This window comes from Zingiber officinale, chromosome 10B (assembly GCF_018446385.1).
Source record: "Zingiber officinale cultivar Zhangliang chromosome 10B, Zo_v1.1, whole genome shotgun sequence".
In the NCBI taxonomy this organism is placed as follows: domain Eukaryota; kingdom Viridiplantae; phylum Streptophyta; class Magnoliopsida; order Zingiberales; family Zingiberaceae; genus Zingiber; species Zingiber officinale.
The window spans coordinates 36,415,482-36,439,353 of NC_056005.1; the positions used below are offsets into that span (position 1 = coordinate 36,415,482).

The 23,872-nt window shown below is 36.6% G+C and overlaps 2 protein-coding genes across 2 annotated transcripts; one reads left to right on the plus strand and one right to left on the minus strand.

Annotated features, from left to right (window-relative positions):
- Window positions 1-1,207: 1,207 nt before the first annotated feature.
- Window positions 1,208-4,360, plus strand: LOC122029685 (pentatricopeptide repeat-containing protein At1g79490, mitochondrial-like). Its single transcript, XM_042588775.1, has 2 exons — window positions 1,208-3,692; window positions 4,002-4,360. Exon 1 carries the CDS (start codon window positions 1,286-1,288, stop codon window positions 3,680-3,682), a length of 2,397 nt encoding a protein of 798 aa, XP_042444709.1. The 5' UTR covers window positions 1,208-1,285; the 3' UTR covers window positions 3,683-3,692; window positions 4,002-4,360.
- Window positions 4,361-11,027: 6,667 nt separating this feature from the next.
- LOC122029332 (GTP-binding protein ERG-like) lies at window positions 11,028-18,583 on the minus strand. The gene is made up of 8 exons (XM_042588277.1): window positions 17,983-18,583; window positions 16,700-16,789; window positions 13,356-13,504; window positions 12,708-12,866; window positions 12,562-12,628; window positions 11,583-11,690; window positions 11,372-11,511; window positions 11,028-11,161 (listed from the first exon to the last, which is right to left on the minus strand). Exons 1-8 carry the CDS (start codon window positions 18,496-18,498, stop codon window positions 11,062-11,064), a joined length of 1,329 nt encoding a protein of 442 aa, XP_042444211.1. The 5' UTR covers window positions 18,499-18,583; the 3' UTR covers window positions 11,028-11,061.
- Window positions 18,584-23,872: the final 5,289 nt, after the last annotated feature.

Sequence of the window (23,872 nt, forward strand, 5' to 3'; positions counted from 1 at the left end):
GAACAGAAAAGATAGAGGGAAAAGAAAGAGGAAGCAAATTCTGGAACAAAAAAGATAGAGAGAAGAGATGGAGGAAGCAAGTTTGATATATCTAGAATCTTATATATTATGGATCCAGATATATTTTTCTCATCATTTCCTAATATTAAATATTATGAAAATCATTATATCCGAGTTCCTTTTTCGTATGTTAAAGTTATGTTACTTCTAATACTTTTAATTTCAAAACAGGACCAATAGATAGGAATATAATTAGTACTTTGATAAATACAAACCAAAGTACATATGCAATGTTTTTATTCTTACATAAATGGATTCTTAGTGTTTGTCCTATATAGGGGTGAGGAAAATATCAAAAATTATAGTATACAGCATATATCATACCGATATATGTCGTTCATACCAAAATTTTCAATATTAATATCGGTATAAAATTTATTATTTTTTAGTATTTCGGTATATGTCAAAATATTGAATAAATTATTTTATAAATTATTTATTTTTTAATTAGGGTTCTAGGCTTTAATAGGTTTTAGTTTGTTTAAGTTTTCTCTTTTCCCAATCCCATTCTCCATTGGCTCACATGTAATCTTATAGTTCAATCCAAGTCAAAAGTTATGACATTTTAAAATTCATTTGACAAACATGTTGTAACAACTATTAACCAGTAGTTAATAAAACATAATTTTCTCTATTTCAACCACTACTGGTTTGTAAATACTACAACAGCATAGGAACTACTAACTAATAATTACTATAATATAATTTTTTTTTCAATAATGTTGTAGCAATTAATGTTGTAGCAACTATTATATGTCTCATTATTCAATTTGAGTTAAAAGTTATAATCTCTCAAACTTTACTCAATAAATACATTGTAGCAACTACTAACTAATAATTACTATAATATATTTTTTTTTGTAATAATATATCGTATCAAATTTTGATATATAAAAATTTTTGATATAAAACTTATATCATATTAAAAATTTAATATACTCAAACTTCGATATACTAAATTATAATAAATTTTTTTATATCAAATTTTTCAGTAAAATGTATAATATAGAAATTGGAAATCGGCATACCCTACTGATCGGTCCTAGTCCTATTTTTTTTTTAATTTCCTTGTTTTTTTTTCATTTTAGTTTTATTTTATTTGTACAATTGCATAAGGTGATAATAAAGATTGGGACAAGTGCGAAACCGGACTACCGAAAGCCCTACGGTGACGAGTGATTTTATTGATCGGCTGTAGCAATCCAACTGCAAGCAGCCTTCTCTAATGCTCCTCCTCCGTCTCCGCAGCTCCAACCTCCTTTCACCTCTCCTCCGCCGCCGCCGCTCCGAAACCCTAATCCTTAACCCTCGCCGCCTCTGCACCTCCTCCTCCGAGTCGCAATCCCAAAGCCCCTCGTCGGAAGCGGCCCAGTGGACGGGCGAGATCCTATACTTGGACGAGTCCGGTGGCGTCATCGGCTCTGACCGCGGCCTCCGCCCCGCCGAGCCGGGACGCGACGCCCACGTCCTCGATGGCAGCCTCCTCCGCCCCATCCCCCGCTCCTCTGCCGCCGCTAAGCTCGTCGAACTCGCTCGCAGATGGCGCTGGGGCCCGGACCTCGACTCCAGCCTCGACCGCCTCCCCTTCTCCCCCGACCCATCCATCCTCTCCGTAGCTCTCGCGGCCCTACCCGCTGCTGACCCAGAACCGGCGATTTCGCTCTTCCGCTGGGCCCGACGCCAATCCTGGTTCGTCCCTTCGGACGCCATCTATGTCCTTCTCCTCGATCGTCTCTTTGCTGCCGTCGACTTTGACGCCATTCAATCCCTCTTCGAAGACATCCTAAAAGCTGCCGCTTTTCCCGACGCTGAGCCCTCTGCAGCTACTTTCTCATCTTCCCTCAACCTCGCTGTACAATATCTCTGCAAATCTTCCAAACTCGACCTCGCCTTTTCCTTCTTCAAGAAATTGCGAGATGCTGGTTTCAAAGGAATAAACGCCCAGACCTATAATTCCCTCATGACTCTCTTCTTAAGCAAAGGCTTGCCCTATAAGGCCTTCGAGATCTACGAGTCCATGGAGGGCAGCCATTGCTTTCTTGATTCCCCTACCTATGATTTGATGCTCCCTGCCCTTGCCAAATCTGGTCGGCTTGATGCTGCACTCCGCCTATTCGAGGAAATGAAGACTAAGCGAGGCACTGAACGACTGGCATTGCCAATATATGCTGCGCTGGTGGATTGTTTAGGTAAGGCTGGAAGGCTAGAGGCAGCAGTAGGGCTTTACCAGGAGATGCAGTCGGTCGGGTACCGGCCATCTGTCACAATGTACGTGTCCATAATCGAATCATTGGTGAAGGCTGGGAAGCTCGATGCTGGCTTCAAGCTTTGGCTGGAGATGAAAGGCACTGGCTTTCGTCCAAATTTTGGTCTTTATACTATGATGGTTGAAGCTCATGCAAGGTCTGGACGGCTTGATGCAGCGATATCCATCTTTGCTGATATGGAGAAGTCTGGTTTCCTCCCAACTCCATCCACCTATGCCTGCCTTATTGAGATGCACTCTGCTGCAGGACATGTGGATCATGCAATGAGGCTCTACAATTCAATGACCAATGCAGGACTACGACCGGGATTGAGCACATTTACATCCTTACTGAGTATTCTAGCCAACAAGAAACTTTTGGATTTGGCTGCAAAGGTTCTTCTTGAGATGAAAGCTGTTGGTTTTGCAGTGGATGTCAATGCAAGCGACTTGCTAATGATATACATCAAGGGTGGCTCAACTGATCTGGCATTGAAATGGCTTCGATTCATGGGTTCAGCTGGAATCAGAACTAATAATTTTATCATAAAGCAGCTTTTTGAGTCATGCATGAAGGCCAGGCTCTATGATTCTGCACAGCCATTGCTCGATACCTATGTGGGATCAGCCGCAAAGGTGGATTTGATACTCTACACTTCAGTTCTTGCTCATTTAGTGCGCTGTCAGGAGGAGAAGAATGAACGGGCTATAATGGAGATCATGGCTGTTACAAAGCACAAGGCTCATGAATTCCTGTGTGAGCTATTCACCGGACCAGAGCAGAGGAAGAAGCCTGTGCTATCATTTGTTCGGGAGTTCTTTCAAGGCATCGATTATGAAGCAGAAGAGGGTGCAGCAAAATACTTTGTGAATGTGCTTTTGAACTATTTGGTACTAATGGGGCAGATGAACAGAGCAAGATGCGTTTGGAAGGTAGCTTATGAGAACAAGTTGTTCCCTAAGGCAATTGTCTTTGATCAGCATATTGCATGGTCTTTGGATGTCCGGAACTTGTCTGTTGGGGCAGCTTTGGTGGCAACGGTGCATACCTTGCATAGATTCAGGAAGAGGATGCTATACTACGGTGTGGTTCCGCGGCGCGTCAAGTTGGTGACAGGGCCAACATTGAAGATGGTAGTGGCTCAGATGCTTAACTCAGTTGAGTCACCATTTGAGATTAGCAAAGTTGTGCTGAGAGCTCCAGGAGACTCAGTCCTAGAATGGTTCAAGAAGCCTATTGTCCAACAGTTTTTATTGAATGAAATACCATCGAAAGCAGATGTTTTGATGCATAAGCTCAATGTATTGTTCCCCAGTTGTGCTCCAGAAGTCCGGTCATTTTCCCCTCTGAAACAAGTTTCTAGAATGACAAGATAATGAACTGAATGTAAGTTATATTTAATTTGGATGATGATTGACCATATGCTGCATTGACAATGAAGGAAGAATTTGTGTATTATTCATGATCTATGTATGAGATTCATTTTGCATACGATGGTATATCTTTGCATGACCATAATTAGTAGATATAGATTATCCTGACATGGTTTTCTTACAATGAAACGAATTCTAAAACCACTAGGAATAAAACCCTTCCTAATCAGAAATCTTGTTGCTATAAAGTATAGGATGGATCACTTGTTTCTGTTGTGTCAACGACTCTTGATGATGAGTTGCAAACTTTGTTTCTTCTCAGTGCATTGCCTAACAGTTGGGAAACTTGAGCAAGCTCTTGATAATCCTATAGTAGATGCAAAGGTGACAATGGAACAAGTCAGGTGCAGTTTGCTGTATGAAAAGTTGAGAAGAAAGAACATTGATATATGCCTCACTCAGAGGTACTTTGTCATAGGAGCACAGAGGGTGATCTAAGTTCATAGATAGAGTAAAGCAGAGAAAAAGCAAGAGTAGATTCAAGCTCAGACTTTCTTTTTGTTTAGAAAATCTTACATTTTGGATCGTATATTTTCTCTGTGATGGTGTTACTAATGTGAACATTTAGCGGTGCTTTCTACTTATTACTTTTATAGATGATCATTCCAAAATAAAGTTTGGGCATACCGGCATACCCATTGAAAATAAGAAATTCTGGTGGTCGATAACTTGATTGTTTTCCAAGAATTTCATGGTATGGTTGAACGTGAGAGTGGGAAGAGGCTCAAGTGCAATAAGATCAAACAATGCAAGTGCATATAGGTTAAGATGTATTGTTTAACAAAAAGGTAACACGTAATCAGAAGTAGATGTGTTTCTTTAGAGGATCAAATTATTAGATGTATTGTTAACGAAAAGGTAACACGTAATCAGAAGTACCCAATAAGCCTTCTTAGTGAAATAGACGTCGAGGCTAAAGTCAAACCTAAGTTGAAGTTCAAGCTAAAGCAGGTGCCTAAGTGGAAGCTGAAGCAGATACCCAAGCTGGTGTTGATGTCTTAGAATAGGGAGCACACGAGCAAGAAAATGGAAATCTCTTATCACTTCTCTCGTTTACGGAAGCTTTTGAGTTGTCGTTGCTATCATATTGGTTGATATGAATCTATTTAGTGCTTCAGTGAGCAGAGAATACATGTGATAAAAAGTGCTGACTCAGCTCATCCCAAGTGTTCCTTATCACCAGTCCTACAGTGAGATAAAATGCTGACTCAGCTCATCCCAAGTGTTCCTTATCACCAGTCCTACAGTGAGATAAAAGAAATAAATCACAGTGACCGAGAGCCTTTTTAAATAGGAGAGATTTTATTTTCTAAGAAATTCCTCCGTCGGGGATTCGATTTCTGTTCTCATATGATAATCTCACCCAAGTAATAACTCGACTATATCCGTGGAGCATAAGTGAAAAATAAAGTCAGCAAAGATTACATATTTAATAGATACGGGTGATGTGCACATTGCACAAGGTTCAGCTTGATATTTAGCAAGGAGAGCAACTTTCTATGGCTTCATCCCTGATGAGAGCATCGATCAAAGGAAATAATCTCTTGAAAAATAAAATTCCGTCAAAGGAGGTGATTTAATCACCATAATTTACTCTCTTCATTTAGTTATAGGGCCAGCGGCAAGGCCGGCTCTGGACGAGGGCTATACTGGGCGATGGCCCTAGGCTCAGAATTTGGGAGGACCCAATTTTTTTTTTTTTGTTTTAGTATTATATATTATAGGCATGTAGTTGGGGTCTTGGGTAGTTGGGTTCAAATTCATATTTCAGAACTTTTGATATTATCTTTTCCTTTTATCCTTTTAGGTTGCAATTTGCAAAGTGGTAAACAAATGAAAAATTAGGGGTTTGGGGTTGTCATGAAATAATTGGAAGGTATAATCTTATTTTTTGAAAAGTATAGGAATGATGATTTTATTGCAAGTTTGACTATTACTAAAAGTCTTGTATCATATATGAACATAGAGCCAATATTTACAACAAAGCATCATATTTTTAGGAAAAAATAATTTAATGAAAGAGATGACGATGAAATTTCATTATCAGAGTCCTTTAGAATTGATTATTTTGTCGTTGTTGTGGACATGACGATTGCTTCTTTAAAATGTAGATTTTAGCAAATAAAAACTTTTGAAAATATATTCGGTTTTTTATTTGATTCAAAAATGTTAAGAACTTTGAACGATGATGAATTGCGAAAATATTGTGTCAATCTAAAATTTACTCTAACTCATAACAACTCATCAGATGTTAATTAGATAATTTATTTACCAAATTAAAAAATATTACAAATAACTTTACCAAATGTAGTAATGTCTACAATTGATATTCTTGAATTTGTTCAAAGTATAAATTGTTATTAAAATGTTGTAATTACTTATAGAATCTTGTTGACTATGTCTGTTACGGTAGCATCGACTGAAAGGAGTTTTTTAAAATTAAAATTATTGAAAATATATATGAGATCGGCAATGTCGCAAAAAAAAATTAAATGGATTGATAATTTTATGTATTAAAAAAGGCATTTTGAAAAATTTTGAAACTGATAATATTATAGACGATTTTGCAAATAGAAATGCTAGAAGAAATCGTTGTAAATGAATTGTATATTATTAAAAATTTATTTTGGATCTCATTTTATTTTTTCGCCCCAGGCCTCCTGAGTCGAAGGACCGGGGCTGGCCAGCGGTGAAGGGTGCATGGGGTGAACAAGTCACCTCTTGCCACATCAATTGATATTCAGTTTTGAATCCCTTTAAAGAATAAATTCTTCCCACCTAGCAGATTGCTCGCTACGTATCATGATTTACCTCCTTCTGCAAGACCTTGAGGCAAGCATTGGAGTGCTTAAGGTGAGCATTATCATCTTTTTTACATTACATCAATTGATACATAATTGCCCTGGGCTATGATGCATCGACAAAGCTCACAAGCAGTCTCCCAAGCAATCATGATTTGATTCTTAGCTGTTGTGCACTGTATGATATTTTTCTTTTGTGGAATGATAAACTTGGACCATCCACTACGAGCACTTCCATATTTACCCAAATTATCATTGGAAAATGACCTTGGGGGCGAATTGGTCATCCCAAGAATTAGTGATCTCGAAAGGCTAGATACCTTATGCTAGTTTTAAATAAAATAAAATAAAATCAGTTGATACTCAGAGATCTTCTAGGTAAACTCAATCGCCCACCAGGTGCATCAAACAAAGGCAAGTGTATACAAGAGATACTAAAAAGCCAAAGAAACTGAAAGAGATTAATTATGCAAGAAGAGATAGATTCTTTGCATAAAAACACATTTCTTATTTCGCAGATTTACCAATAGATCGAAAAACAAAGTATAAATGGTTTTTTTTTCTTGTTGACGAGTGATGAGAATAGGTTGCAATTGAATCCAAGTTAAGGTTGGTTGTAAAAGGTTTTGCCCAGAAATTAAATATTGACTATGAAAATAATTTTTAACCTATCTTAAATATTTCTCTTATTCTGAGTGATTTTAAGACCAGTAATTATGCAAGTGTTTCCTTATTTATTTTGATGATTAGTAGAAAATTTCTGTGAAATTAAGTCACGCAGACTCAATGTTATCCAACCTAATCAATTATTATTATTTTTTAAGACCAGCAACTAGTTTGGACTTGAATATATGGCAGAACACTTAACATGTAGATTGATAGAGATTGTATGGGCTTGAACAAGCTCCTGATAAAGCTTATTTATGTTAGATAATGGATAGCACTGTGTATGCATTAGATGATTCAATTGGAATTTAACCGTGGTGGCAACATAAAATTGGAATTTAACCATGCTTTTGCACTGTGTTGATAATATGTTTATCATGGGCAGGGATGTGTATTGACAGTTTGAAGAAGGCATTAGGAATTCTTTTGAGATGAAGGATTTGGAAGAGGCAAAGGAAACGGTGGGCATTCAAATTTCTTATGATATAAGAGCTAAGAAGTTATCGATGTTGCAAGAGATGTATTCCAAAATGTTCTTAGGAACTTCAGCTAAACAAAGTGAAAAATATTGGTTCTCCAATTGGATTATACTTCAAGAAGAATTTATAGAAGTTTTCCCTCTATGGATTGACAGAACAACGAAAATGAAGCCTATTTTTCGTAGTCCAGTTTTTGGTGTCTGAATGTTATGCTATTTACAGGATTTGATGTTGCATGTGCAATTATTGTTATTAACAGATTTCTTTAGAAAAGTGCAATAGAAAGTAATGAAGTGGATTTCTACATGTATCAAATACTAATCTTATTTTTGCTTTGGAGGTGGCCCTGAACTACAATATTGAGAAGAGATGCAAAATGCAAAATCTGACCACGAATACAGACATTAGGAGGTATGCATTTTTTACTGAATTCTGCAGAGGTAACATTTTTTTCACAACACAAGTAGCAAAAGTGTTCTCTTTCAACTACAGAAGCTGAGTGCGTTGCAATTACATATATTTGCCAAGAGATGAAATGAATGAAGAATTTTTTTTGTAAGGATTGGATTTTAAGCAAGACAATAACGTCATGTCATAAGCCATCCATCCAAGTAAAAAAAATCACAACTTATCAGTTTCGTACAACCTGAGGTGTATTGAAATTGAGGTTCGTCTTATGTTGTTTATGCATGTCCTGACAACATTTCAGACGATAAATTGTGTGCTGAGTTGGTTACCTTGAGCACAGGGCTCTCAGATGGGTGACCAGCTTAAGTTCTTGAGTGTAGACCACGAGTTGGCGTTGCTGCAAGATGCTCTATTCATCCTTGCATATTCTCCCTGAAGTATCTCTGTCATGCCAACCGCAAGTTCATATAAATACCCTGCTCACAGAATTTTACCTCAATTATCAATGAATTGCATAGCTAACATTGAATTGTTAAGTCAAAGTAAGCTTTAACCCAGTACTTGAACAAGAATGCAGAGGTTTAAATTAAGATATATATATACATCCAACCAAAAGTAAACTATTAAATCTCAATTAGTAATATATGAAAAAATATATAGGATGGAAAGAAAAACATAAAATGGGAAGAACTGTGAACAATGATGACATAGGAAACTAGCTTGTTAGAATAAGACCGTACCACCAAGCCCCAAGCATGTGATATATAATGAGTTTCAATGTTTGAACCATGTTTAAGTTAGACACTTATTGTAATTTGCTATGGTGTGTCAAGCGTGTAGGATGCTAGGCATGGAAAGTCCACGAAGGACGGGACCAGACTCTTGCAGAAAAGGAGGTCTCACCAGGTCAAATGACAAGTTGCTAGGCAGTGAAGACGCGAAGACAAGGAGACTCTAGGCATGAAAGCCCAGAAGCATGGCACGAAGGCCATCTGGAATAAACTAACAGAAAGTAAGACTTAGTGAGAATGAATCTTTGAGTGATTATAACCGCGGAACAAAGGTAGAACTCAAACATATACAGACTTGATCATTAGAATAATCGAGTCACAGTACAACAGTCGACTATGCACGTGAGGAAGTGACAAACCCTTAATTTGGTTTAATCTAGATTTGTGGTATGGTGTTTGTTGATTAGGAGATATCAATCAATCACCTGAGAATACCACAAATGTCCAATCCGATCTGTGGTTTAGTTTTGGTCGACTAATGGTCAAAAGTCAGTCAATTGATGAAACCATAGAGACATTCTTTGACATAAAGCAAAGAAAAAAATTTGTCACACGACTGTGGCTAATTCAGTGCAAATAGAAGATATTCTGGTCGAGCATGGTAGTCAACTGAAGACAAACTCAAGCAAACAAAAAGTTCGAGATTCAATGTGAGTCGAATGGAAATAAACTCGAGGGATCGGAAAGTTCAGGAGTTGACCATTGAAGTCAACTGTAGTCAACAATCGACCGAGATGTCACACATGTCTAACGATTTTCTTAAAGGGCTGCAAGTTTAAAAGAACAATAATAAGAGAACAAACTCCTCATGAAATAACTCTTAATTGCCATCCAAACAAACAACACTTAACCTTCATCACATAAGTAGAGAGACTTTCGCAACTACATCTGTAACTCTGTTGTGTTTTCGTTTCTTATTTATTTCTCATATTTTTATCCTTTTGTCTTTGCACTATTCAAATGTACATTTGTAAAACAAGACAAGATCGAAAGTTGTAAGAGATTTCTCTACCCTCAATAGTGTTGAAAAGGAGAAAAGTAGACTTTCAGAGTGATCAACTAATGAAACATGCGTAGTGGATGTAGCAACCCTGAGGGTTGTGAATCATATTAAATCAATGTGCTTGTCCAAGGTTTAAAATTTCGACCCGTGCCGAGGTTTTGGTCCTGGACCGGAACGATACGGTTTCGGTACCGTATCGTGCCGTGCCGATATAGTTTCGGTATTTTTTAAATATAAAATATATTAATTAAAAACTAAAATATTTAACATAAATATTTGAAAAATAAATAAGATAAAAAATAATCTTTTAAAAAAGGAAAAGATATGAAAATAAATAAACAAATAAATAAAAATTTTATTATAATTTTTAAATTAAAATAAATGAAATATAAAATTAATTAAATAATTTTATTAGGGTTTAATAAAGTCTCTTTAGATTATCTGCACCATAACTAGGAGTTGATTAAAAAAAATAACCTAAGTTTAATTAAAAAAATCTAAAATCCGACAACACTCGCGAGCCCACACGACTTCGGTGTTGTCACATGGTTCCGCGACCAGCCATGGCCGCGGGGATCGCATGACACCTTCGGCGCGACCACGTTGGTCGTGCGGCCCCTCTGCAGTGAGCGCAGGTCACACGATGCCTCCACGGCGGTAGCGGAAGGGTTATGCGACCTTTCCGCTACTGTTGCAGGGTCGAGTGACCCCTCTGCTATGACCACGGGGTCGCGCAACACGTCGCACCTGTCGTGGGTCTGGTGCCGGGATCGTGCCGGTGTCGGTCACCGAGCGAAATGAGACGTTTTACCCGTTTCGACCGTTTCAGCACGGCACTTTAAACCATGCTTGTGTCTCTTTCATGACCATTTTGTCTCTATAATTGTTGCAATTTTTCGCTGCACACTAATATTTTATATAGATGACAATAAAAGCAGCAATCGACTATTCAACCCCTCCCCTAGCACGATATTGATCCTATAGGTGTGTCGATCAAAACCATCATACTAAACAAATCTAAGGCTTACACTCTTAAATTTCACAAGTCATAGTAAAAGTGTAAGGGATGAGTTTAACATAAGGATAAACACCATGATCAACTGATCAAGTAGTTGGAGCAAAAGTGTCACTGAACCTTACCGGTTATATAATGCACAAAAACAACCATCTTCCCTCATGCATTCCGCTTTCGAGCTACTCTGACTTGGAGAATGAGATGCACCTCTTTTTTAAATATTGATCTCAACTCTTCATTGGCTTCGATGCCAATTCTCCTGTTCCCATGAGAAAAAAAAGTAACATATAACAAGTTTGTTTGTTGCAGCAATAACTTGATGGGAGATTTCATCAAAATCAGAAAGATAAAAAAAATAAAGAATACCAAAAGAAAGTTGATGATACAATTTCAAAAATTGTCACAAACTAATTACAATCCACCTAAACAATCGATAAGGCAAAATGGAGAGTGGTCAGTGAAAGAATACCCAATTTTAGAGCCATTTTTTCCAACAATGATTTGGCGGTGGCTTTGTTTTGGTGTAATAAAGTGTTGCTCTATCCTAAGAGAGCCATCTCTCAGTTCCTTCCAATCCATTAGCCGGTGTTCAATAACATAGGGAATTTCCTGAAATAAAAGGTATCTTAGCAACTCACTAACAAGAAGACTTGCACCTTCACAATACATTTCAATGATACCTGGTGAATATAATTTAGCATCTTTTCTCGTACAACTTCTAATGATATGGTTTTCATCATTTCTTCAGTCATAGCTGTGGGTTCTTCGTCCCAAGGCCTATTAACTGCCTGCATATGGCAGTAATAAGAATTCTCAGATAATAAATCCACAAGTTTAGTTAACCATCTGATATAAAATCAAGTGGCTATTTTAACTTAAACTTTGGAAAAAAGAAATGTTAGTATGCCACCTGGCATGGGACACAAGTTGTAATATTCAACAAAATTTTGAAATCTTCCCACATTAATGAAACATATCTCCAAGTCCTTCAGAACCACATACGAAAGCCTTTTTCCAAATACCAGGAATCTTTATATCCTGCATTGCTTAACATAATGATCATCATAACCCTTTTCAGCCCCTATCAAAGAACTTATATATCAGTCCCTTGGAACCTAAATTACTAAGAGGTCCCCACAGATATTCCTCAGTAGTTCAATATTCTCAAATCACCATACTGTTTTTAAGCCCATTAGAAACACATGTGAAAGCCTTTTTCCAAATTCCAGGATACAAGCCAACAAGATTCCTATATCCTACATTGTTTGACATGATGATCACCACAACACTTTTTCAACAGGTATCACAAAAATTATCAGTTCATTAGGAACCTAAATTATTCAGTGGTTCCAATAGATTCCTCAGCAATTTAATTATTCTCAAGTCACCTTATTATTATTTTAGCTTCAAGAGAATGCAACAAACCATTCTTGACAAGGCATGTTTTCACTCTAATTGCTCCATTCTCAAGTTTCTAAAATTGTATACACAAAATGTAACCAATCATTCAAACCCCAAAAGATACAGTTAAAATGTAATTTAAGACAACTTCTATCCTTCCAGATAGTATAGTTTTATCTAGGAATTTAAATAAAATAGGAAAGTAACTCCGGTCACATGATAAATTTCTTCACCAGAAAGCTTAGAAATATACAATACCTGATCCATCAGATATTGGACAAGGTCTTTGACTCCAGAACCACTTAATCCAGATATCATAAAATACCTGAAAGAAATGAGATATATCAAGTGAAAAAATAGAACAATTTCCTTGAACATCCAACCCAAGGAGAATTGACAACTGCCTTTCATATCCAGGAAGATCTTCAAATTCTTTTGCAACTTTCAGCAAATTTTTTTTGTCTTCTACAAGATCAACTTTGTTCATGCATAACACCCGCTTTTGTGTTGACTGAACCTGTTGTCCTAGGCGTTTAACCAAATTTATCACTCTATTGTCAGGCCTGTATTTACACACAAATAGAAGAAAAGTTCATCACGAGCTGAATATCAATTCATTCCTACCAGGGAATAATTCTTGTTCTTATGTAAAAATCCAATAAGATATATACAGATTAATAAATCCATAAATAAGCTACCAAGAAGTTGAAGTTTTTGACAAAAAAGAATATCTAGGTCAAGTCTTTTCTATGAAATGTCAAACGTGGCTGGCTAGGTAACCTTTTTCTCAGCAAGCAAGACAAGATATATATTACCATTGATGACTAACTAGGTGTACGGTGATGTGCTAAGAGAGATAAAAGAGACCTAAATAATCTTCATTATAATCAATTAAAAGATGGAATGTCATTGATTTAGTTTTATAGCCAACCCAAATGATAGCACATTCCTTCCTTTTGTTATGTATTTTACTCTTGTGAAAAGAAATTTACTCATTCACAAGAAGTCACACCTAAAGAAAAAAAACTTGATTTGTTAGTATGATAGCTTACACTGTCAAATGCCGATGTACATCAAATAACACAATCAGAAGGTCGTATAGATCAATGGAACTCCAAGCACTCTCCACGCGAACCTTGACATCTGACCTGTAGGGGTATCCATGATGCCCTATCATGAGACCTGGAGTATCAAACAAACACTATGGAGATGTTTGTTAGTACAATGGGTTCAGATATTGATATAATGCCCACAGTAATCAAATACTTTTCAAGCTTGCTTCATGGATTGAGATAGATACTTCCAGTGCTATCTACTGCAAGATGATTAGACGAAATTCCAAATACAACACCAAAAAACATTCAAAATTTGAAACAATCAGTGAAACAGTCTGGAATGCATTTTTTTTCCATTTGTTACCTGACATTCTTGACGGAAGCAACAGCAACAAAGTGCTTGAAATGTGGTTTTAAAAATTATTAAAAAATGACTTCTTTGTCAATATATTACAACAGGTATTTGTTAAACTTCTACTGGTAATATATAAAATCTTGCACAATGAATATATATCTGGTCCATTTCATAATCAATAAGGATATCAAATTTAAACGAACCAATTTCTATAGGGTCAAAAAGAAAAAAAAAACAATTGTTCATTAATCAGTACCACCATGCTCAATGCTAAGTATTCCAATTCCTGGTTTTTAAATTTTCCCTATATTACTTTATTATTCTTATGATATATGCTCTACATTAATCATTTAAGCACAGCACACCAAACCTTTTACACATCCCTTGGTAGTTGTTAAACCTTTTATTCTATCCAAAATAGAATTAGGAGGTGTTTAACAGCATTATTGGAAGGGATCCTAGTCGCTCCTGTCCCAAATGAAAAATTGTCTCATGTCATTTATTGTTGGGATATCTCATGGTCCATTTCTATCCACTGATCTCCAAAGCATTAATTGTTACAAAAGAGCTACATGAAGAGGAAATATTACATTTTGAGGATGTTCAAGGAAACAGATCCAGTGGATTCATTGATAGCGATCTAACTACAGGTCTAATCTTGCAATATTACAAGCCAAAACCATGGTCTTTACACAAGCAGGCTAGCATGACCAATTAAATCACAGAACATTACATTGGGAATCATATGAAAGTCAAAATTTGAATCCATGCATAGAATTTCAGTTGTCAACAGCCAACTTGATTTCAGCCTGTGATTATTCAAGCAACAGAAAATGAAGTCATTCACGTGTGACAAAATCCCTTCCAGAACATAGTAATTGCTATAGTTAATAATATATTTTTTCCTTATTTAATTTCCATTACATGCAGTTTGAAATTTTTTTTCATGTAATAACTTAAAGAAATATTATTGTAAGCATAAACATTCTCATAATCAAATCTACCTATCCAGTATCCACTGCAAACGCTCCTAGACCATTTATACACTCCAATTCTAAATGAAAAAGGTATAAAAATATGCACCCACTAGTATATTGGTGGAAAACCTAGCTAACAGTGCTTGCTTCAAAACTCACCACTAACAGCTGGTGTAGTGAATTTCTGATGTGTTTCATATATAGTTTTTGATATTGTTTTGCATTCATTTTGTTTCATCGCATGAGCATATTTTGCATACTTTCGTTCTTTTGCATCGTTTTAATTCGTTTAATTCAAAGAACTGCTCTTTGTGCTTTTTGATTAATTGACACGTCTTGAAACCAAAACTTTATTGAAGTAAAAAGGCCTTGGAAAGAGAGTCCACAGCAAAAAAACACGCTCTGGCCATGTCCCCTAACACGGACGTGTTCCTCTAGCAGAAATCAAACGTGAAACGAAGTGGCCGTGGAGGTTACAGAGCCTAACACGAGCTAGTTGTACCCCCTTCTGTCATAGATCAGCCTTAGTCAGCCTCCGACATGCCCAAGCCATGCCCCCTACACAGTCGTGCCACCCTACAAGTCATGCCACCCTACAGCCGATGAGAAGATTTTCTCAAGCCGGACACAGTCAAGCCACGCCACTAAGCATGGATGTGTCCAACCCCTTTCCTACACACCCAACAACCGACACAACCAGGTTGTGCCAGCCGACACGGTCAAGCCGTGGGTGGCGCCCCAATTTTTTTGGAAAGATTTAATGGTTTTGGTCGGTTCTTAGGACTATAAAAAGCCCTATGAGACTCTTGTTTCGGGAAGGAGATGTTTTCCCCATGATAGAAAACCCTAGGAGAGTCATTTCCAATGAGCCATAAAAATTTCCATCCACCGTAGAGCTTGGGGTTCTTCCGAAGACACCGACAAGATCACGACTAAGCTTTCTCTTCTCTTTTCTCTTTAATTCTAATTGTAGAATGTCATCTTCTCTCTCTTTTGGTTGTAACTCCATCACCATAGAATAGTGCTCTTAATTCTAGGATAAGAGAATAGTCGAACGTATTGTTGACATTCGTTTTATATATCTATTTGTCTTTCTTTGTCATATGATGTGGTTTCCCATGATCCGGCTTTATTACGCATATATGATCATGATGCTAATCGTGCATCTTCATATCCCACGAAATGTGGAGAAATGAAAGGTGAGCCCAACTCTCCGACTCATGAAGGCTGAGACATGACGGAGTATTCATGAAAGTAGTCCAAGACTTCATGAGAGCACCATTGGCTATCACAGAGCCTAATGTGTTTACCCCGATTCAGCATCATGAAGTAGGTGATAGCACCTAGAGGACCGTGGTGCATTGTGATAGGAGCCTCTCTGAGAGAGCGATCGCTTTAGTAAGACTACCTTGAACATAGGCATCGCATTTAGGTAAGCATGTTGGTATAATTCCAAAAATTTATACTAGTTATCTCGGGATAAACCACCTGCATGAGTATAAACATTAATGTAAGAGAGTGAATAGTATTTAGAGTGCCAACAATCGTCATAGCGAAATCGAAATCCTAGAATTGCTCCCCAAGATCGAATTTCTCCTAAGACTTCTCGTGTTTTCTCAATTTGTTTTGTTACTTTCTCAACTCTTGCGATTTTCAATCGTCTAGATAACCTGCTTCATGATTCTGACTGGTACTCGATTTTGGGATCGACCTTTTTTTACTTGACGATAACCATGCACATACGGTTTTTACCCATTAGTTTCATATATGGCTAGCCCCAAGATCATTTCATTCAGTTGTGATGATATAAATGAGATAAGATGAGCTTGGATTTGCATAAATAATGTGAACTAAATTAGGATTCACATTATTGTTACAACAATAAGATAGACCAATTCATCAACAAGGAAAACAAGACAGATAAAAATATGATAAAATAAGGCGTAGACAAATAAGAATATCATTTGACATTCTAACGACTAGAAGAGTGAGAAAATGATGATACATACTATTTGGGTATTTCCTTTTGTCATCACTCCCAAAATTTCATGAGTAGTTGTGTTGGTTTTCCGTGAGACTGCAGCAACCTTTGTTCCAACCTAAATCAAAAAGAAGAAAAAATGAAAAGGGTGATAATAATAGCACTTAATATTCTTGGCAACAAAGACCAATAAGCCAACCAAATAAATAGTTAGCTACTAGAGTATGCAATAGATACAAAGTCCATGCTCTTAGCTGAAGCTATTTTACAATTCAGTGATGACAACAGGCCGCAATAATAATTCTTTATCCCCCATGCTTGTAGTCATAGTTCACAATCTTCTTCCCATTCCTTCCCTATGCACATGACTAGGAAGCTTGGAGAATAAAAAGATTAAATAATAATAGGTCTCACAAATGCAGATTTTATACTGCATTTATGTAAAGTACGACAAAATGATGCAGATGTAAAACCCTTATTCTAATTCCAACACCCTCTTTGTGGGTTTTATTTTTCAAACCTCTACTTCAACATGGCACCAAGGAGGCCACAACAAGTGCATCGTTGAAGTTTTCTATTGGGACAGATTAAATCACCATTCAACTAGAACTCTAGATAGTTGTCTAGCATATTAAAGAGTGAGTACAAATTACAAATACGGAACTCAATTAGGATCGCCAGCCACCAACACCGTATGCTAATGTTTAACAAAGAGATATCCTTTGCAAATACAGAAGAAGGACAATTGGAAGAGTAGTAATGCAGGAACATCAACTTATCATGATAAACATAATTACAGAATTTGGAAGGGAAGGAATGAAAGTAACACAAATGTAAAACCGAATGGAAACACACAAAATAGGGTAGTACAGGAAATGCTGCAGTATGTAATTGATGAATCACTTTCTCTATCAATAAGTATAACTGACAGCATAAATATAGTAGAAAAGTCAGCAATGCAATAATACAGACAAATTATTAAATCTTATAAGATGAAAAGGCAACTAAAATCATCCATAAACAATAGCATCAAAAAAGTAAAACAATTAATAGAATACGTGGAATTTTCCTGCAAAATAAGATAAGAATAACAAGTTCTAATTAAACAACTCTTAGACGCAGTTTAAAGTTAGTATATGATTTACTGAATGAGAAGGTTAAATACGAACATCACAAGTCCTAAGATAGATTTCACTTACAAAAGTTGAATCTGTTTTGCTTGAAGAATAGTTACACAATAAATAATCTTGTACCAAACGCAATCAGAGAACAGGAAACTATACAAAGGATCGGATAAAAATCCATGCTTACCATAAAGTTTGTCAAGCTAGACTTTCCGGCATTGGGTGCCCCAATGACCCCAACCGAGAGCGACCGCTGATCTTCCTCCTTCACCGCCATGTTTTCCTCCTCGGCGTCATCGGGAGGCTCCAGCGCCGCCTCGAGAAGAGCCCTAGCGAGCCTGGTAGCTCTCTCCGTCTTCTCGTCCTCCTCAATGACATCTGGCTGGATCAGGCTCCGAGAGGCCTCTCTCTTCTGAAACAGAGCTGCGTCGGCCTTTGCACGGTAGGCCTCGTCCCAGATCGGCCGAAGGGGGGCGGAGGGAGTGGAACTGAAAAGGGAGAATTCGGAACTGTCGAAATCGGCAGAAGGTCGCTCGGCGTCGGAGTCAGTATCGGCAGGGGATTGGGATTGGGATTGGGTGCCGGATGCAAAGAATCGAGAGAGGGAGGATCGGGCGAGATGGGGGCTTAGAATCTGAAAAAGAGGAGGAGGGGGAGAAGGAGAGGAGGATAGAACCCTAGAAATGGTTCTCAAACCTTTCATCTCTCTCGCTCGCGCCACCACCAGGAGCAGTCCAGACGATAGAACGCGAGAGAGGACTGGGGGAAGGTTCTTGTTGGGGTTTTAGGGCGTGCTTCTTATCCGGGCAAAATAAAAGGCTCGATTTCATTTCTACCCTTCGACTTTTAGTTGTTTTACTAATCAAAGCTATTTTAATCTGGGTTAATCAGTAATGGGCGAAAATTAAAACAATACCTTTTACTTTGCTTATCGTTAAAATAATATTATATATATATATAGTTAGTGAGAGAGACTCTCTTCTTGATAAAAATAATGGGTACTTTTTAAATTTTTCATATCAGTAAATTACATCTTTTTAAGTTTTAATAAAGAAGACGGAAATATAATGAATTAGCATTGTACATTAAATATATCGTGAACATTTTATATAAAAAAAATGATAATTTATCAAAGGATGTACATGGTATAATATATTTATCAAAAAATATATCGTAAGTTGATATTTACCAAAAGACATAGATAAGTGATGTGTAATATCTAATATAATCCTTCCGCCAATCCCCTTTTAAAAAAATAACTTTGATCATTTGTCTACCTCCCTCCTTCGTAACATGTGAGTGCAGATCCAATTCTGTGGAGAAATCTTCCCTCTTGTGAAACCCTAGTTTAATGACCTCGAGTGTTTCTCAAGCGGCATCAAGCATTTCGGTGCCAAAAACCAGGACTGATCGCGAGACGCCAGTGAAGGGTTCTAGGGTTTACGTCAATCATCTCGTCTCATAATGGCCCAAAAAAGTCGATCGGGTGTATCATCATCCTCTTAACATCAATTAGTCGTAAAGGTATCATTTTACAAACTCTGTGATTTTGAGAAGCTCAACCAGTATGATTAAAATGTTTTAATTTTTATAAAATGTAGGGTTCAGTTGACGTTGGACAGAAACTGCATTGGAATAGTGTCCTAGGTCACTTTAAAAGTTTTTTTGAAGCATCAACGAAGAAAGGAACGCATCAAGGGTTTGTTATTTTACATGACCGACACATAGCGCTGATCAAACAGTCACCCTTTAGTATTTTTTTAGGCATACAAGATATGCAGCGCATCCGTGGGATTTTGGTCAATATATTTCAAAATTAGGATTCAAGTAGTCAAACCTTTAGATTCTCAGGTACAATATATAATTTCGTATTTTAAGCACAAAGTAGTTGTATGGTAAAATTAAATCTTTGGTTAAACGTGGGCTTGATACGATATCACATCAAGGCCATAGTGGGCCTGATACGATGCCATATCAGGCCCAACGTGGGCCTGATACGATGTCATATCAGGCCAACGTGGGCCTGATACGATACAATAGCAATTTTAACGTTTGCTTCATATGGCAGTGTATCAGGCCCATGTTGGGCCTCATACTTTTGTATTTGTTGGTAGAAGTCTAATAATCATTAAACTTGGACAAGTGTTTCGGTTGGCTTCACAAGAAGAGATGTTTCATTGTTGCTTGGTATTGAAGACCGAGGAGCTTCAATTGCGATTAATTCAACTAAAGCATCCGATGACCTCTTTCTAACATACTTCTCAAACAAAAAAAAAGCTACTAGATCAAGAATTGAGGAGTTACTTAAATTTTATGGCAATCGTTTTGAAGGAGAAGATGATGTTTTATTATTTTGTAAATTCTATATTTTGTATATATTTGTTTGTGTCTTATTTTCTTCTAGTACATATAAGGTCCCTTTATGTCTTATAGATATAGTAGATGATTTTGAGAATCTTTCTAGATTCAACTGGGTTGAAGACATCCATGAATTTATGACTCCACAATTACCTAAGATTGGGGACATATTTTCATCAACTGGAACAAAAACAATCTAACACCAACCTCCCTTACCTAAAGGGATTTGCTGGTCTTTTGGCAGTAAGTTTATAATTTATGTGAAATTTATTAATATTTTGCGGACATTTATGAATAGGTAACCCTTGTGATGGTGAATCAGGCATGGTTTTTGGAGCATGTTCCAATCCAAAAACCATACAAAATCGAAGGAGCAAGAATAAATAAGTGGAGGAATATTCCTTCATATATTAGTAAGGTGAGGGAATTGTTTGATCAAGTCTCCTCTAAAGAGGTAAATTTTGAATACTTTGACTATAGTTTGGTTAAAAATTCTTGTCCTAACATGTGTTTTAATATTGTTACAGGTTTTGATTGACCTAATCCCTACCCAATATGAAAATTCATTGTTTGAGAACCTTGTTGGCTTTGATGACAGTCCACATGCAAAATAGAAGGAGCATCTGGATGTTTTTCAAACATGGACTGCATTATGAGATCATATTGGAGTGTTGTGTTTGCTCGAGCTGCTGCCCAAAACAAGTCCAAACCTGACCTAATGCCAGTATCTGTTACAATATTACAAGACATGTGGTGACAACAAAATGCATGATGGGTGATAGGGTAGACTTTCCTAATTGCTGATATAATGCCGTGATGTCTATCTGATACTATAGTCATTGACTCTGGATCAACATCAAAGAATCTCTTCGTATGATCCAAAAACCACTCCCATACAGACCCACATTCAACTTCAGTGATTCCAAAGGCTACTGGGAGGACATTGTCATTAACATCAATTGATGTATCCATCAACAACACACCCAGATATTTGCCTCTTAGGTGTGTGGCATCAATTCCAATCAATTTGCGAAGATAAGACCTGAATACTCTTCTACAAGTTCCAAAACCCCAAAAGCAGCGTTGGAACTGATTATCCCCATTCCTGTGTAGTGCCACATAGGTTTCATCATCCCTGACTCTTAACTCATGCAGATATAGTGGAAGATCTCTATATGCTTAGTCATAATCTCCAACAGCTTTCTTCATCGCTTTCTCTCGAGCTATGTATACTTCTCTATATGATATGGTCACTCCAAACCTAGCTTTTATATCTGCTATAATCATACTTGGCTTGTATTGTTCATTAGCAAGAAATTGCTCTTCAACAAAAGAAGCTACAAAGGATGAAGAGCATGCTTGATGATCAGCACTTCCCTAATGGTGCCACATTGGTGTTCCTTTATATATTTCGTAACAATGAACTCTACATCCCCCCGAGCAACTACTCTCCATTTACACGGTTGATTGAAGCAGACGACTTTTACTTTATTTTTTCGAGTGTCAACTGGGTTATATCTCATATGTTTAACCATGACATGTTTCACAAGTACATTCTTAAACTCTTGTCGAGACGGAAAAATCTTTCCAACAAAAAATTCATGCTCATCTATTGCCTCTTCAACTGGCCTTTGGAGCAATCGAGAATTTAGAATATATGGATCATCAGCTATTGGAAACTCCTCCTCTAAGTTACTGTACTGCTCTGGAGATATTTCATATTGTTCAATCTGCATATCATCAGCTAAGAATTCTTGTACATCTATATTACATTGCAATTCCTCTCCAATTCGGTTACAATACCCTTCCTCCTCACTCCAAGTAGGCTTAAAGTAATGATCAAGTGTTGTACAAGGATTCAAAACTTCATCTTCTTGAATACTAGCTTCTTCATTTAGATCAAATGTGAAATTACTGCTTCTATTTCTATTTGTGTTAGGCACACAACTATACTGCGAAGATGATGAAATATTTATTCTAGATACTTCTCCTACATTAGCTCCATGTCCAATGCTAGAATTTATATCAAGTATATTCCATATCTCAGAGAGAATTTCTTCAGTTATATGATCGTCCCTGATAAATAAATTCCAAACTAATTTAGTAAATTTGCAACTACATAATCAAGTGATGTCGTTAATTTGTAATTTTGCTCAATTGAAACCACTAGGAAGGATTGAGCGAGGAAAAGATCTATATATATGAAGTAAAATCCAACTTTTATCAAAGATCACGTTGGGCCTGATATTATCGATATCAGACCCACGTTGGGCCTGATATCATCGATATCAGGCCCACGTTGGGCCTGATATTATCAATATCAAGCACGTTGGCCTTGATATTATCGATATCAGACTCCTACTGAAGTAGACACTTCTTGTAAATTAGGACCACCACTGACTAAATCCTAAACCCTAAATAAAAAATGGTTAGCCAAACTTAACTATCAACCTCAGAAACTAACAAGACTTAAAAATATTACATCATATTGCAGGTATTGTTGAATATTTATTCCCTACACAACCAAAATAAATCATAACAACCATTTTTTCCACCACCTTTTACTACAATACTATAATTTTTATTTACCATCACTACCCTAATTTATAGTAATAAATCTATACATACATGTCTAAATCTTTAAATGCATTCTTCTACTAATTTTTCTCTTACAAGAAGTTTGTCCTTCTCGACTAATGTTCTTAACTGCAGTTGTCCTTTGGTCTGCTCTTGAAACTCTAACAGGCGAAAACCTAACAGGTCTATTGCAATCCCGCCAACCAGCACAAGCAGTAATGGCAAGTGCAGGGTTCATATTTCTTTCGTGTTTATAATACCACGCAGAGGGATGGAGGGAGAGAGACGATGATATGACGTGCATCCGAACCACAAATTATTTTTTAATTCGATTTGTGCCTTGGATGCTTGGAAAATGATGATTGAACAACGTGGTTGCCAGGTAGTCAGAGGGGTAATCTGAGAATTGAATTTGTTAAACTACGCCCTTTGATAAATACCAACCTACGATACACCTTTTGATAAATATATTATACCACGTATGCCCTTTGATAAATTGCCAAAAAAAAATTGTCAAGTACAATACACATTGTGACTCGATCAGTCATTGAACTTGCGAAGCGCAGAGTTGTTAGTGGTTTGCATCACCTATATGAAAATGGGTGAATAAGTATAAATTGGGTATGCGCGTAAAATATGAGAAAAATTTAGAAATTTATATATGATAGAGGATATGATAATTGATGAAGATCAAAGACTTAAAAAAAACTGTTTTGGAGATGCAAATATTTTTATAATTGTCTTGAAAAGAATAAAAAATTAAGATATATTTAGTTAAATCAAATAAAATTATATATAGAGAGAGAAATATAGAACAGTCAAATAACAGTCCCTTATAACAACTTCATGTCATATGAAGGGAGATTTAACAGGAGCAAATAGTTTCATGTTGAATTTAGAAGTTTTGAATTTTCTAAAAGTAAGAGTAAGTTTTTGAATGCTCACAAAAATTATCAACGTTTTTTTAAGTAAAAATCTATTGTTAAGTATATATTTTGCAAAACATTCATATATGTAAAGGAAAATATTTTCTAATTAAAAGATAAATATTTTTCTCTAAAAATTTTATTTATGATGAGAATAATTTTATTTGATATTGATAAAAAAAAATTAAGATTTTTTAAAAATTAAAAATAATTTTT